The 13956-nt window shown below is 29.4% G+C and overlaps 1 protein-coding gene across 1 annotated transcript in view; it reads right to left on the bottom strand.

Moving 5' to 3' along the window:
• LOC107438266 (probable RNA-binding protein 19) overlaps nucleotides 1–10997 on the bottom strand; it is a gene marked incomplete in the record, with an annotated part of 97779 nt that extends 86782 nt beyond the window's left edge. The window contains 5 exon segments of the mRNA XM_071180874.1: nucleotides 2330–2377; nucleotides 4476–4571; nucleotides 8767–8949; nucleotides 10731–10768; nucleotides 10852–10997. Coding sequence (XP_071036975.1) covers nucleotides 2330–2377; nucleotides 4476–4571; nucleotides 8767–8949; nucleotides 10731–10766 — 363 coding nt within the window.
• Nucleotides 10998–13956: the final 2959 nt, after the last annotated feature.

The following is a 13956-nucleotide window of genomic DNA, read 5'->3' as shown; positions in this document are numbered from 1 at the left end:
TATATTAAATTCAGGGTAAAATAGGGAAAATATAGAGTTTTTTCTCTCTTTATAATGAGTTAAACTAAAAAAATTTCTGTGATGCTAGCAAAATTTACACAAACTGTGTCTGCGTATGTTATGCATATCTTCGTGCCAGAAAAAATAAAATACTANCTTTCTTAATTAAAGGATGAGATTAGCCAAAAGGCAAAAAAGCTGAATTTCCACGATAGTAAATTTTACGCAAGCGCAACCCTTTAATAATAATTTCCAGACAGTTTAAGGTAATAAATAATGTGTTGACATACAATTGTTTACTAATCTATTATTATATAAATGATTACATTGATTCTTAACATTTAGTGAAAATAAAGATTACCAATTGAAAAAATAAAGCTGGAAATTATATTTTTCCTCAGTTCACATAAGAGACAATTATTACTTGAAAAACTACCTGGTTTAGCAAATTAAAACTACTGAGAATATACATTAATATTTCATTTCTTTTAATAAATACTGTTATGTGATTTATAGCAAATATATCAGTAATATTACTTTTTAAATTATATTGGAAAAAAAAACTTTAACAATGGACCGAATCATTATGTTCATATTATAGTCTAATCTAACTAGAGCCCTCTGAAACATATCAATAACAGTGAAGTAGAAATATATAGTAAGTCCTTAACATACAAAAATTACAATGACAATCAGCAACTGCTTAGATAATTGTTTTTTATTTGATAAGAATTTTGCATTTTGTAGCATAAATAACAGCAATTATAAATAAAATTTTGATGATGATGAGTTAGTTAACTCTTTTTCAAAGAAAAAATTTATTAAATCCCTTTTTAAGTGATTGCTTTTGTTTGCTATATTTAGTCGTTAGTCCATCTTCAAACATCTTGTGACAAATCCTATTTTTTCTTCTTTGCAAGCACAGAATGTAAGTTTTGAATATATTCCCTTCCAGTTTCTCTGATGTTGCAACACTTACATATTCTACTAATCGTCGTTAGAAAAACAATCATCTTTATGGTAAAAATTTTTAAAAAAAAAAAATTACTTCTTACAAGAATCGTGGCAGTTGATTGTAAAATTAGGTGAATATGAATAACAATTATGGGTTTTGAAATCACATGAATATGAAATTAGATATCCGATTTTGAAAATGAAAAAATACAAACTGGGACATAGAATTTTTAAAACGCATAAATACAAATCACGATTCATAATTTTCAGGTGGCGTAAATATGAATCATGATGCATAATTTTTAGATAGCATAAATAAGAATTATGATGCATAATTTTTAGAATGCGAATCCCAGTGCCTTATTTTAAAATCACGTATAAATACGAAAATCAATGCTTGATATTATAAACCGCATGAACAAATCAAGACATTGAATTTTAAACTTGTGTGAATACGAATTGCTACATAGGTTTTTAAAAAGGCGTAAATACGAATCACAATATCGGATTTTTAAATCTCGTGAATAAGAATCGCAATACGCAAATATGAAAAGCTATGTTTGATATTAAAATCGTGTGAATAAGAATCGAGATATTAGCAGATTCCAGGCTTGGGACCTCTAAAGGCTTGTCAGAAGCAGCGTCGTTTGAACTACGAAGATCGGATCTATCTGGAGGGCGGGTAAAAAATTCGAAAAATCTTATCTGCTGCGTGTAAAAGGGGAAAAATAGTTAAAATAAGTAAAAATGAGAAAGGATTGGTAGCTATGTAGTTTGAATTTTCTGTTTCTCTTTGAAAATCAGTGACTTTTCTGAAAAAAGCGGAATACTTATAAAAAAAAGTGAAATTTTTAGGAAATCTGAATTTTTGATAAAAAAAAAGCTGAAATTCAAGAGATAAAAGTGAAAAAAGCGGAAATCAGCTAAAATGCGGAAAAATCTCATCCCTGGTATATATATGTATATATATATACACACATATATACACTTTTCTTTAATTAAAACTTTACTCATAATTAAAAAAAAGCATTATAATTTTTATTGTATCATTTCTAATGTTTGAAGGCGCATTTTAAGAATTTGGCGGCACACAAAAGTTCCACGACACAGTGGTTGAGAATCACTGGTCTAACCAATCAGAGAATTCCATTTTGTTTTTTTGCTCATCCCTATTTAATTATAGAAATAAAATATTTGAAAAAACTATCTGAAAAAACATCAAGTGTCATCCACTACAAGTTTAAAAAAAAATGTATTTGAAGTAGAGTGAATGAATAAAAAGTATTTTATTAACGATTGAAAATTTGAACAAGATAATAGGGAGAGTCTAATAATAGGAATTGAAAAAGAAATTTAAGGTATAACTCAGTCTTACTTCATCAGGTACAAAATCATTTTTTTTCAATGACTTAACATTCACATCCTGCAAATAAAATGTAAAGATTAATTGATGAGGTTGATTTGAAACCTTGTGACAAATTAATAACAAATGTACAAAGATGAGTAATAAACTATATAAACCATTTTGATGTACACAGTAAGTAGTATTTTTATATTTAGATATGATAAAATTTTTAATTGAAAATATTATTTCAGAAACTGAAAAATGAAGAAACTTTAGCAAGTTTTCTAAAAATAAATAAATCAAATAAATAAAAATCCAATATATACTTAAAAAAAACTAAATGAATACTAAAATCATTAATCTACAAAATTGTTCTTACAGAAAATAGTAATGGTATAATGAGCGGCACTTGAACCGTTTTGCTGCAGATGGAAGCATTTTAATGTAGTTGTAACCAATTTTAATAATTATCTGTGGTAAATTTTTTTCAACATAAAAATTTTTTGAGAAAAATGGTGAAATTATAATAATTGAAATGTTTCATATAAAAATAAAACAATAAAAACTACAGATTGTGAAATCCATACATAACCCAAACAAAAAATAAAATAAATAAACAAATGGAAAAAAAACCTACAGCTTTACTACAGAATGCATATAATAATGAATGGTTTAAAACTATTTTAATATGAACAGAATATATCAATGAATAGAAATATGGTAAATTTTTTATTGAAAATATTGTTAGAGACACATAGGAAAATTTTAAAAAGTGGTATGGTTTCCTTAAAAAAACAAAAAACAATAAATATAATAATAGTTGGAATCAAATCTGAAGGTGAACTGTTTGTACCTAATAAAACTCTTAAGATGCCCAGTTATGTTACTTTCCGTAACTTAAATAATTTACTAGCAAAGAATGCCTAGGCATTGTATATAATGCCAAGAACTAGCTGACAATGCATGAAACGTTCAAACATTTCCTAGGGAATTTTGTGGAATGTCAAGTGAAAATCTAGCAATGTATTAAATTCGTTTCAAATGTAATGCATATGTAAATGTAATGTAATTCAAAATTTTCTTCAAGCCTACCATGTTGAAACACTGTTTTTCAATTTCGTATTTTTGATTTGAAAATTTTATTTCCCTTAATAAGGAAGGCATAAATTTTGTTTCATAAAACTTTAATTTCAGATTATATATTTTTATTTAAATTTTTTTAGTGGCCCTCTCATTAATTCTGCAGTATAACATTTGTATTTTTAAGGAATGCACATCATTTATATAACAGCTTTATCAGGACCTTTTTGTATACCTTGCATTTGACATTCTATAGAATACCTAGGGAAAGTATATAATAATTCTCAAATTTCACACTTTGTCAAAAAAACATCCAACATTATATACAAGCATTTTATAGAATAACAGTGTTTCATATTTTCTTTGACAACTCATATAAAGTCTAACCAAAGCTAGCAGTAATGTAGGCAGAGATTGGTAAAACACAACTGTTTATTAATTTAAATATTAATATTTGAAGAGAGCATCAAATCTGAGCAAAATTGGTGCGTTTTGCATTTTATATTAGGAATTATGCTGTAGGAAAATTGCTTTTCTTTCCCTTTATTGATTCAAAGCTCTTTGGGAGCTAAGGCCTTTAGAATTTTGGGTCTTTAGAATTTAATTCCATTCTACTCTTTTCTTAACTAGTTTGGTTCTATATAAGATAAGCTTTGTTCTATATAAAGAAAATTAAACTAGAAACATTTAAGGGCTCCTCAGATGCCCCAAGTTTGGAGATATTACTTGGAGAGCGAATTTATTGCTTGTTCATTGGAATTGTATTTAAAAAAAAAAACTGGAAGTTTAATTTATTAGAGTTACATGTATTTTATCATCAGAATGGTAGTCAAGTTTCGCTGAATGCCATGTCAATTGCGAAAGTTTTGAACAAACACGCCGTGCTGCTAGCAAATCTAAATCATTTTCCTGTAAAATTTGAGAAAAAGTTTAATTTATGTCATGAAGAGTTAGAGAAAAGAGGACTTATCCCTAAGTGATAATGTGGATTTTTCTTTTAGGGACTAACTTATAAAGTAAGTTACTGGGCAGCCCTCAAATAAATAATTTCATCCAATTGCAAAGAAGTCTAATATATATTTTTTTAAATTTTTACTTTTGTCTGCTCTTTTTCCTTTGATTTCTTGAATTCTAAAGATTCTTTCCAGGACTTTGGCTTATTTGCATCCCCCAAATTTGAACAAATCTCCACCTGCGAAGAAAAAATATTAATTACAACTGTAAATTTGTGATAAAAAATAATTTACAATAATTTTAATAAATAATCTTAAATAATAATAAAATAATTTTAAAAACCACATAACTAACATAATACTTTCCACATGACTAACATCAATAAGCATTGAAATTATAACATCACAATTACTAAATGTAGATATACTAATTCAAGGTGTGAACTTATTAAAGAAATTTTCTTCAATTAAAGAATTTTTAAAACATATGTAGATCAAGGTTAGTTATTTAACCAAAGATATAAGTTTTTAATTTATGTTGAGTAAAATACATTGAGGAAAAGAAAATCCCAACACCAAGAAAAATTTATTGTAGAGTAATGAAATTTCGGCAATGCCTTTGTTTGAGTAACATATTTAATTGATTAAACCTTCAAGATCATAGGTTAATGCAATTAAGAGAAAAACCATTTCAAATGTGAAATACTGGTACATTAATAACCAGTGTACCACAACTGTACTGGTACATTAACAGTACTGGTACATTAATAACCAGATATTTGAATGCAAGCATGCATTGTGTCATGCAGATGCCGTACGTCATTTTGTGGAATGGATCACCATGCCTGTTGCCCTTCGTCAGTTAATACAGAGATAGTTAATGTTAATTGTGGATGACGTGTCCCATATGTGTCCGATTGGTGCAAGATCTGGTGATCTAGAAGGCCAAGGCAATGTGTCGACATTCTGTAAGAGTATGTTGGGTTACAACAGCAGTATGAGGATGAGCATTATCCTGTTGGAAAATACTACCTTGAATGCCACTCATGAATGGTGACAAAACAGGTTGAATCACCAGACCGACATACAAATTTGCAGTCAAGGTGAATGGAATAAGCGTGAGAGTGCTCCTGCTGTCATAGCAAATTGCTCCCCAGACCATAATTCCAGATATAGGTCCAAAGTGTCTATAAACTCACCTGGCCTCCTTCTAATCTATATACAGCTTTCACTAGCACCAAAGTAGAACCGACTTTTATCAGAAAACACAATAGATCTCTACTCTGTCCTCCAATGAGTTCTAACTATTGGCGAAGATCTGGGAAATATCCTTGAGCATGGTCCGAAGACATACCATCCTAGTTTCGATCCTCTGTGGAAGGGAATGATCCTTTGCTTTTTCACCCCACCATCCCGAGCATGAAGTCAAGTGCTTTACAGTAAAACGGTTTAACGAGGACCAATATCGACCACCCTCGATCTGTTTGGAGGCTGATCTAAGTGATCACCCATCCGATATATAAATGATCCAATATAGAGAACAAACATTTTGAAATATATCAAAGTATTAATAAATCTCGTGATGGCCAAAATTTGACCATTTCTAAGTTGGACTTTATTTATATCAATGTTTCTTTATTGATGTAAAATGTACTCATTGATACAAAATTTATTCATTGATTTTAAGTACCAGGTACTTTAACACACAGTCAAGTACCAGGTACTTTAACACATATTTTTTTTAATGTTAAGTATAATACAATTAACTATGTCAATTTGTATATTTAATAGTTCCATTATTTTCAACACATATTCTAGTTTATTCTAAAATTGTGTAAAGTCAAATGAATTTTTATTCCTTTGTTAAAGAAAAATCAATTAACAACATAAGCTTTGTTTTCTAAAAATATTTTGAAAAATTTGCAACAAAAAAAAAACACTATCATTTTAAGCATAGCTGCCAACACGGAAAGGAAAAAATCCAGTAGATTTTACGAAATAATATAAATTTCAAGATAATTATTGCAAAATATACTAAATATTTTACATATAGGGAATTTTAAGGATTTTTGAAGTTATCAAAATAGAAAAACTGCAATATTTTAAAGTTATGATTTTACATTAAATGATCTTGAAATGTTATGTATTATGTTTATTCATAATTTTGAATAGTTTCATAATTAATAGGCATTAATTTCGTCAAAGATAGTTAACTGAATTTTATAAATGAGGCTTGCTTTATTGTGTAATAGTGACACTTATTTAATTATTTAAACAAGCAATAATCTTCATAAAAATTCTATTTCAATGGGGATTTTTTAAGGAAACTTACTCAATTTTAGGGAGTTTTCTAAAATGTACAATAGGCAGAGGAATTTTTATTAAACCAGTAGACCCGGAGAAACTGTTAAAATTCAGTAGAGTTGCCAACTTTACTGGATTTTACCAGTATATTTCAAATTAAAAAAGTTGAGTTCCAAAAAAATAATAGGACCTGAGAATTTTTAGCACCCCAGTTTTCAAATACAAAATACAGAACATCATAATATCACTCATTAATATAGTCTAATTAATTTCAGAAATGTATATTCTAATAGATCAAGATGGCAAAAACTTATTGGGATGGCCTTGGCCTGTCATAGGCTGTAGTGCCCAAGAAAAAGAATATATATTTTGGCGAATGTAACTATTCACTCTGTCAAATTAGAATTTAGACCTAAGCCTATTCAGGTTTTCATTCATTTTGGTTTAAAAATTTGGTTTGGTCAAAAAAGTTTAAAATCAGGGTAGGGGTTTTGGACAGCACATAAACTGTTCTAAACTGCCTTAAACTGTCAGAAACCTTGAACATTTTACCCTTGTGGCAGAATTTTTTCGAGCTATCTGTGACAAAACTCTCTAGGAATAAATATCTTTCTGCAAAATACTTTTTAATAATAACAAACATAAATGTCACTATTTTAAAATAACAAAAGCGCTGTGTTTACAAAAAACAACAACTATATAATCTTTTTTAATTGAACACGTAATAATTTTTTATTCTAATATTATGTGCGATATTCTCGGATTTTGTTGAGGGAGGGGGGAGAATGCCCAAATTATTTTCTTCACAATTTGTAAATAATCATCACAATAAAAAAGTAATTAAAAATCATGTAATCTGTGTAGTAGTAATTGCCGAAAAAGGTTGACGAAGAAATCTCGCGAATCAAACTCCTCAAATGCGTGTTTCGTTTCGAGATTAGGTTGTAATATTATTGAATAAAATATATCGAATTTAGAAACTATGGAGAAATCAATAGCAATAACTGCCAAAAATTCGATAAAATTATTGTCCTAAAAAGTATACACTCAAATGCACGATTCGAATTTTCCATATTGCTTAAAATATATCGGGATATTTAAAAACCACATGAAAATCAATGTCAATAATTTCCGAAAATACAATCAAAACACTTTATTGATTTGCCATACTATTCCCGATAATTGAGAGCAGCAAAATGTGATTATCTAAATGCATGATTAAAATACTATGTGTAAATTTCTGTAGAAAAGAAAAGTATATATATATTTTTTACTTTTCAAAAGAAAAATCTTTCTCCAAGAACTCTGCAACTTTCTGCGACAATGTCGCCGTGCTGCTACGATTCTGCCACGAGCCAATGTATACGTAATATTTACATTTATTAATAAATGTGTGATACTTTTCATACAATTTAAATTATTAAAGGAAAATAATATGCAATAGCAAAAGATTAATAACATTTGAAACTGCACAATTCATTTAATAACAAAAGTGAATACATTATCCATTAAATATGCTTTTGATACAGATAAATTATGTTTTAGCATAAGGATAAATAAAGCAATATTAAAAATAATAAACTTTTTTTATAAAACAAAAACTTGTCTTCATTTCGTTACTTGTTCAAAAAAACTTTTTACAGGGGTCTGTCCAGGCCAAATTTACCACCATTTAGCAGTACCTTAACAAATTTAACTTCAGGAAAAACAATAGTTTCACGAAATACTCTTTGTTAAAATTTTATTTTTCAATCTCGTACGAAACGATAAATCCATATTTTTATGTTGATTTGTAAATATAATCTTTCCGATTATGTTTGAATTTTCACAAAAAAGGTACCTCTCAGAAAAACTTAGAGAGACCTAAGTTTTATTTTTCATATTATTTTTTTCAAAATTGTGACATAATTTGAACAAAAGGGTTTTGGACAGTTTTGGTCTGGATGGTTTACACTGTGGATTAATCCATTCTGTCCTAAACCTTGCCAAATCTGTTTATAATTACTATTTACTATGCTTTCAATTGAGTTGATATAACACATTATTTAAAAATCACGGGGAGTTAAACTTTAAATTTGATAATCACTGCAATAAAAAAAAGTAAGAAAATAAATATAATAGGATAAATACCTGGATTTTAGAAGTATGAAAAAAAGTATTATGAAAGATTTTCTTAGCATTAGTTGCTTCCTCTTCAGTCTTATATCCAATAAAGGCAAACTGACGAAAAATTCCTTGCTTGTTATACTTTAATTGTAAGTCTGTAATTTCACCATTTGCCGAAAAAACCTCTTCTAATTTCTTTGCATTAATCTAATTTTTTAACAGAGAAATACATTTTTAAGTAACAAAATAAATTTATTATAAACTTTATGTATAACTTTTTCTAGGAAGTGACCAAAAAAAAAAAAAACTTTATAATACTTTAGGGCGGGGGTGGCGAACCTTTATGCACCAACGTGCCATTTTTTTCAAAAAATTGTTTAATGGGGTCATAGACGTGCTGTCATATAATTTTGACTTCGTGATTATTGGGAAAATAATAATACAGTGTTTTCACTACAGCGCGAGAATGCGAGAATCTCGCATATTTTTTTCTTTTCTCGGAGAAATTCGCGTATTTCTCGCATTTTGGAAAAAAGCTTCGATTTACGCCATTTAAAATAAAATCAGTTTCACTTTTCTTCCTGGATCTTTCATTATTTTCAACATTTGCCCCGTTATCTAGCTTCTTTATTTATCAGTATTGTTCAGAACCTTTTCGAACAACAGAACACAACCCCTCCGAATCCCTTTTGGAACACATTTCTCTGCAACAGTGTTTACCGTAGGTAAAGTTTTTTCATGTAAGACGTTCAAATTTTTTATGCACTAATGTAATATGGATAAATACCTATTAAAGGCAAAATCTTCTATGATGATGCAGCAAAAATATTCAATGCTTTAAAAAATAGAAGACGTTAAAAATGTAATATAATAAAAAAAATGATTTTTTTTTAAAAGTCTATTTGTGTTTTTTTAGTTTTTAGAAATCTCACTTAACTTTCTGAAATCTCACCCTGTTTTTGAGAAAGGGTGAGAAATTCTCACCCATTTTTTTTCTATGATGAAAACACTGTAATACTAAATACTATCAACTCAAAACTCTTTATTTACTATGAAAAAAAAAATACATTTTGCAATGTCTCAGTTATAAGCGTAATTCAACTTAAAGTAACATCAGTGTGACTTCTGTTATTGCAGATTAGATGACAAATAGCTTATATTAGGTTGTAAGATGTTAGTTTAAGCAGGACTGTTCAATCTTCTTTGCTAGTTATTTATTGTTAGCTTGTTTTTTAGGGTTATTAATTGTTTTTTTTTTGGAATTAATTGTAAATTTGTTTGTTAATAATTGTTTTTTTTTGCTTGTTTTTTGTGAATTTCAATTTAATTGTTAATATGCTTTATAGTGAACTTTGTGATCGGTGGCGTGCCCAGAATATATTGTGTCACACGCCGTAAAGGGCACGCGTGCCATTGGTTCGCCATCTCTGCTTTAGGGAATGAATCAATGAAGGAATGAATTTGATTATCAAATTCTGAATCAGTGAATAGAAAATCAATAAAAATTGTAAAAAAAAAAAAAATATTCAAAAATCATAAGAATAATCAGAAAATATATTACAACTTTAGTAAAACTTTAAAAAAAATAACCTTAAAATTATTTTCATGAAACTAGTGAAGTGTAATAAACAAAAAAATCATATCTAGTAAATTTTTTAAATAGATTAAAAGTTTTTATAATTATTTTTTAAAGAGTTTGATCTTGCATAAAATAGATATTATAGCTCATAAAGGAATAGTCTTAAATTATTAATAACATGTTTTATGTTGAAATAGAATTAAGTTTCCATACTATTTAGTAAAAAAATAAGATTATTTTAATTTAAATTCATGTGCACTTCATATTTTAGATTTACATAGAAGAAATTTTAAACGTAATACAGCGCGCCTTCACAGAGCTAAATCAATAAGAAAATAAAATAAATAAATATATCGTGAAGAAGAAGAAGAGAAAAATTCAATCGACATAAAATAAATTGTTAACTTACATCTTTAGGTAAATTTTTTACAACTATTCGAGACATATCTAAAATGAAAGAAAAATATTAATATTGTAGAAAATGGAACAGCTGATATACTTTATAATAACATAAAACTTAAAAATATTGCCTTAAATTAATATATTCGATAAAATTTATTGATAATAATTCTTTAAGGCCCACCAAAATAAAATAAAAATAAACGTGATTGGAATGTTTACAAACATGAAGCACTTCAAACACGGTCGCGAGCAAGGCAAACATTCCACAAGTTTTTATATGAGTTTTGCTTCACTAAAGATCCATCCTCAATAGGTGATCGCAACGCTCGAATACGCCATCTGGGGAGAAGGCCGGTTCCAAGAAAAAAGAAGAAGAAGGGGGGAAAAAAACCGGATCACACTAAATAATTTTTGTTCTAATGATCGAATCCGGATCAACAAGTTCTCGACATTATCTTATAACTATAGTGTGTAGGTTTGGACCGAGAAGTTCCGGCGCGTTCAGGCGAGTATGAAGTCTGACGTGGAAGTGGTAGACGGCCGTTTTGTTCTCTCATCGTACTCTACACTCGTTCAGTCGTTTCGGGACTTTTCGTATCACTCGTGCAGATTTTAGTATAGAACGTAGTGTCCCCGCAATTTGTAGAATAAATACAATGGAGATTCTTTTTATTATTTTTTTAATCCTCACTCTTAGTGCTGCATTGTTTTAACCCTTTAAATCAGGGGTGTCAAACTCAAAAGCTAACTTGGGCCAAATAAACAATGCTTAACTTTAGGTGGGCCGCAAAAAAAGAAAAAGAAAAATCAGTGTTCATAGAAACAGATATTTTTATTTCGAATAGTACGTTGTAATAAACATACATAAAGTTAAATTATTGTTTGATACTTGACATTTCTTCTCTGCTACTATCTTTCCTATTTCGGGAGAAATTCTATTGGCCGAGACTACTTTCAAAATTGACCCAACGTGAGCGTTATTAATACGGTTTCGGACAGGAGATTTATTTCCATTCATANTTTTAACCCTTTAAATCAGGGGTGTCAAACTCAAAAGCTAATCTGGGAAAAATAAACAATGCTTAACTTTAGGTGGGCCAAACTTCCAAACATGGAAATAATTTCTTATGCCAATTTTCAAGTATTTTCAAACCTTGCCGGTAAATATTTGCTAAATTCAGGCATGCCCACTTCAATGAATTTTGCGTTCAAATTTGAGTCGCACTGAATTTCAATCACTTCCATTTGCATATTACTGGGTACTGAGTCTATATTTATTGAGAAAATCGAAGGAAAAAAACAAAATTTGTCTTCCAAAGAATTAAAATCTTTAAGTCTTGTTTCAAATTCTGTTCTAAGATTTGAAATTTTTTCTGCGTATTTTTGATGCGATGCAGTATCCCTGGAATGGCAGGTGCCGCAAGTCAATTAGAATCTTACATTTTCGCATGTACAATTTAAAGTGATCCGTATAGTTTATAAATAAAGTATATTATAATTTTATATGCTAGTTTGCTTTCTAATTCACATTTCTATTTTATTTTTACTTTGCGTCGGATATATTGACTGGATCGCAAAAATTTTCATCTCGGGCCGCGAGTTTGACACCCCTGCTTTAAATGAACATCTCAGATTGCAACTCTATTTTAATTTTTTAATGATCTAAGAGTTAAGACTAGCTTGCGCTTTTAATTCTACCGTATAGTTTTAAATATCTAGCTCAGTTCAGAGCCCTTAAACAACTTCTGTAACCTCCGTTCGAGTTGAAAAGTCATACTTATCGATAGGCTGATTACTAGTTTAATATCCCTCTTGCAGCCAGAGCCGTTTTTGTGTTTATAGGGGCCCTGGGCCTGTCATAATCTGGGGGCCCTCTATGAGTAAATTTAGAGAAAAAATTTAATTTTGAATAATTTTTAAAAATAATTTTATTTTAAGAGTAAAAAACGTATAAATTAATTATAAAAGCTTATATACATTATTTTTATCGAAAATTTAAGATAATAATACTTTTCGCGCTTTTTGAGAGACGAATCTTCTATCACATCATCAAAATCAATTTCCTGTAAGACATACAGTTTGATTTGCAGCTCAAAATCTGTAAGACTTAGAAACATCAAATTATGAAGGTGTGTAGAAAATATGCAAGGAGTTAGAAAGAATACAAGAAAATACAGTTTAAATATTGTTTTTTTCATTTTTATAATAGTTGAAAAACGGACTTAATTTTGAGCCAATGTTTAACTGGTGGAACTCACGTAGCCAAGAAATTTTAAAACTAATCCAGAAGACGAGGAAAGTCCTGGATCAGTTCCCAGAGGTATTGAATTTTTATGAGAACTTGGAGGAGTTTATAACCCCAACAGATTTAACATGCACCAGTCCCCATTTTATGCATGAGTATTATTCGTCAGGCCGAATTCGTCCATAGTCCTACCCAACCAAGCTATTGTGGCCAAATTATTAGTTTATTTTATAACAGTCATTGAACAGCCCACCCAATTTCGAGTTTACGACTACTAATGTTCAACTCCGTAGCCTTGTAATTTTAAGCCCAAACCATCATACAAGAGAACTCTTGGATCAAGTATTGGAAGAAATGCTTGCCTTCATGGAGGACGTTTTGATGGAACTAACCCGCATTTGCGTTGCATAGAGAGGAAGAACACGAGTACCTCCCACGGTTAGCCTGGCAAAGGGACTCTAACCTCTAATCGAGGATATTTCACGTCAGAACTGTGGTCGGTAAAAGCCGGGTGTGAATTTCATATCGACCAGCCATCACTGGGATTCGAACTCGGTGCACCTCATTCAGAAGAGAATGCTCTATCCCTTGAGTGCATCTTCATTGAGTAATAACTCTGCGGCAGGTGCCAATTTTCCAATTTTATTGATTGGTACCAATTCTATTGATTTGCCTAAATTTAGTCATCTTCAAAATGTAAATGGTAATTCAATCATAATTTTTGTAGGAAAAAAAATGGAAATAAACCGTTTTTTTCTTAATCTGCAATGAATGCAGAAGCAACCACGAGGGTTAGTGAGCAAAATGAACAGGAAGCGGAGCCTTCTAGTTTTTTAAATAATTGCTAAATTATTAGTTTTTAACGTGCATACTTAAAAAAAAACAAGAAAATTTTTTTTCAGTATTAATAAATAAGAATTAAAGACTGTCATCAGCTGGAATAGAACCCACGATCTCACAGTTTTGTGTTAGATTTCATAATCATCAG

Source organism: Parasteatoda tepidariorum, chromosome 5 (genome assembly GCF_043381705.1).
Source record: "Parasteatoda tepidariorum isolate YZ-2023 chromosome 5, CAS_Ptep_4.0, whole genome shotgun sequence".
NCBI lineage: Eukaryota > Metazoa > Arthropoda > Arachnida > Araneae > Theridiidae > Parasteatoda > Parasteatoda tepidariorum.
The sequence above is the reverse complement of the archived record's forward strand: the minus strand, read 5'-3'. Positions and strand labels throughout refer to the sequence as shown.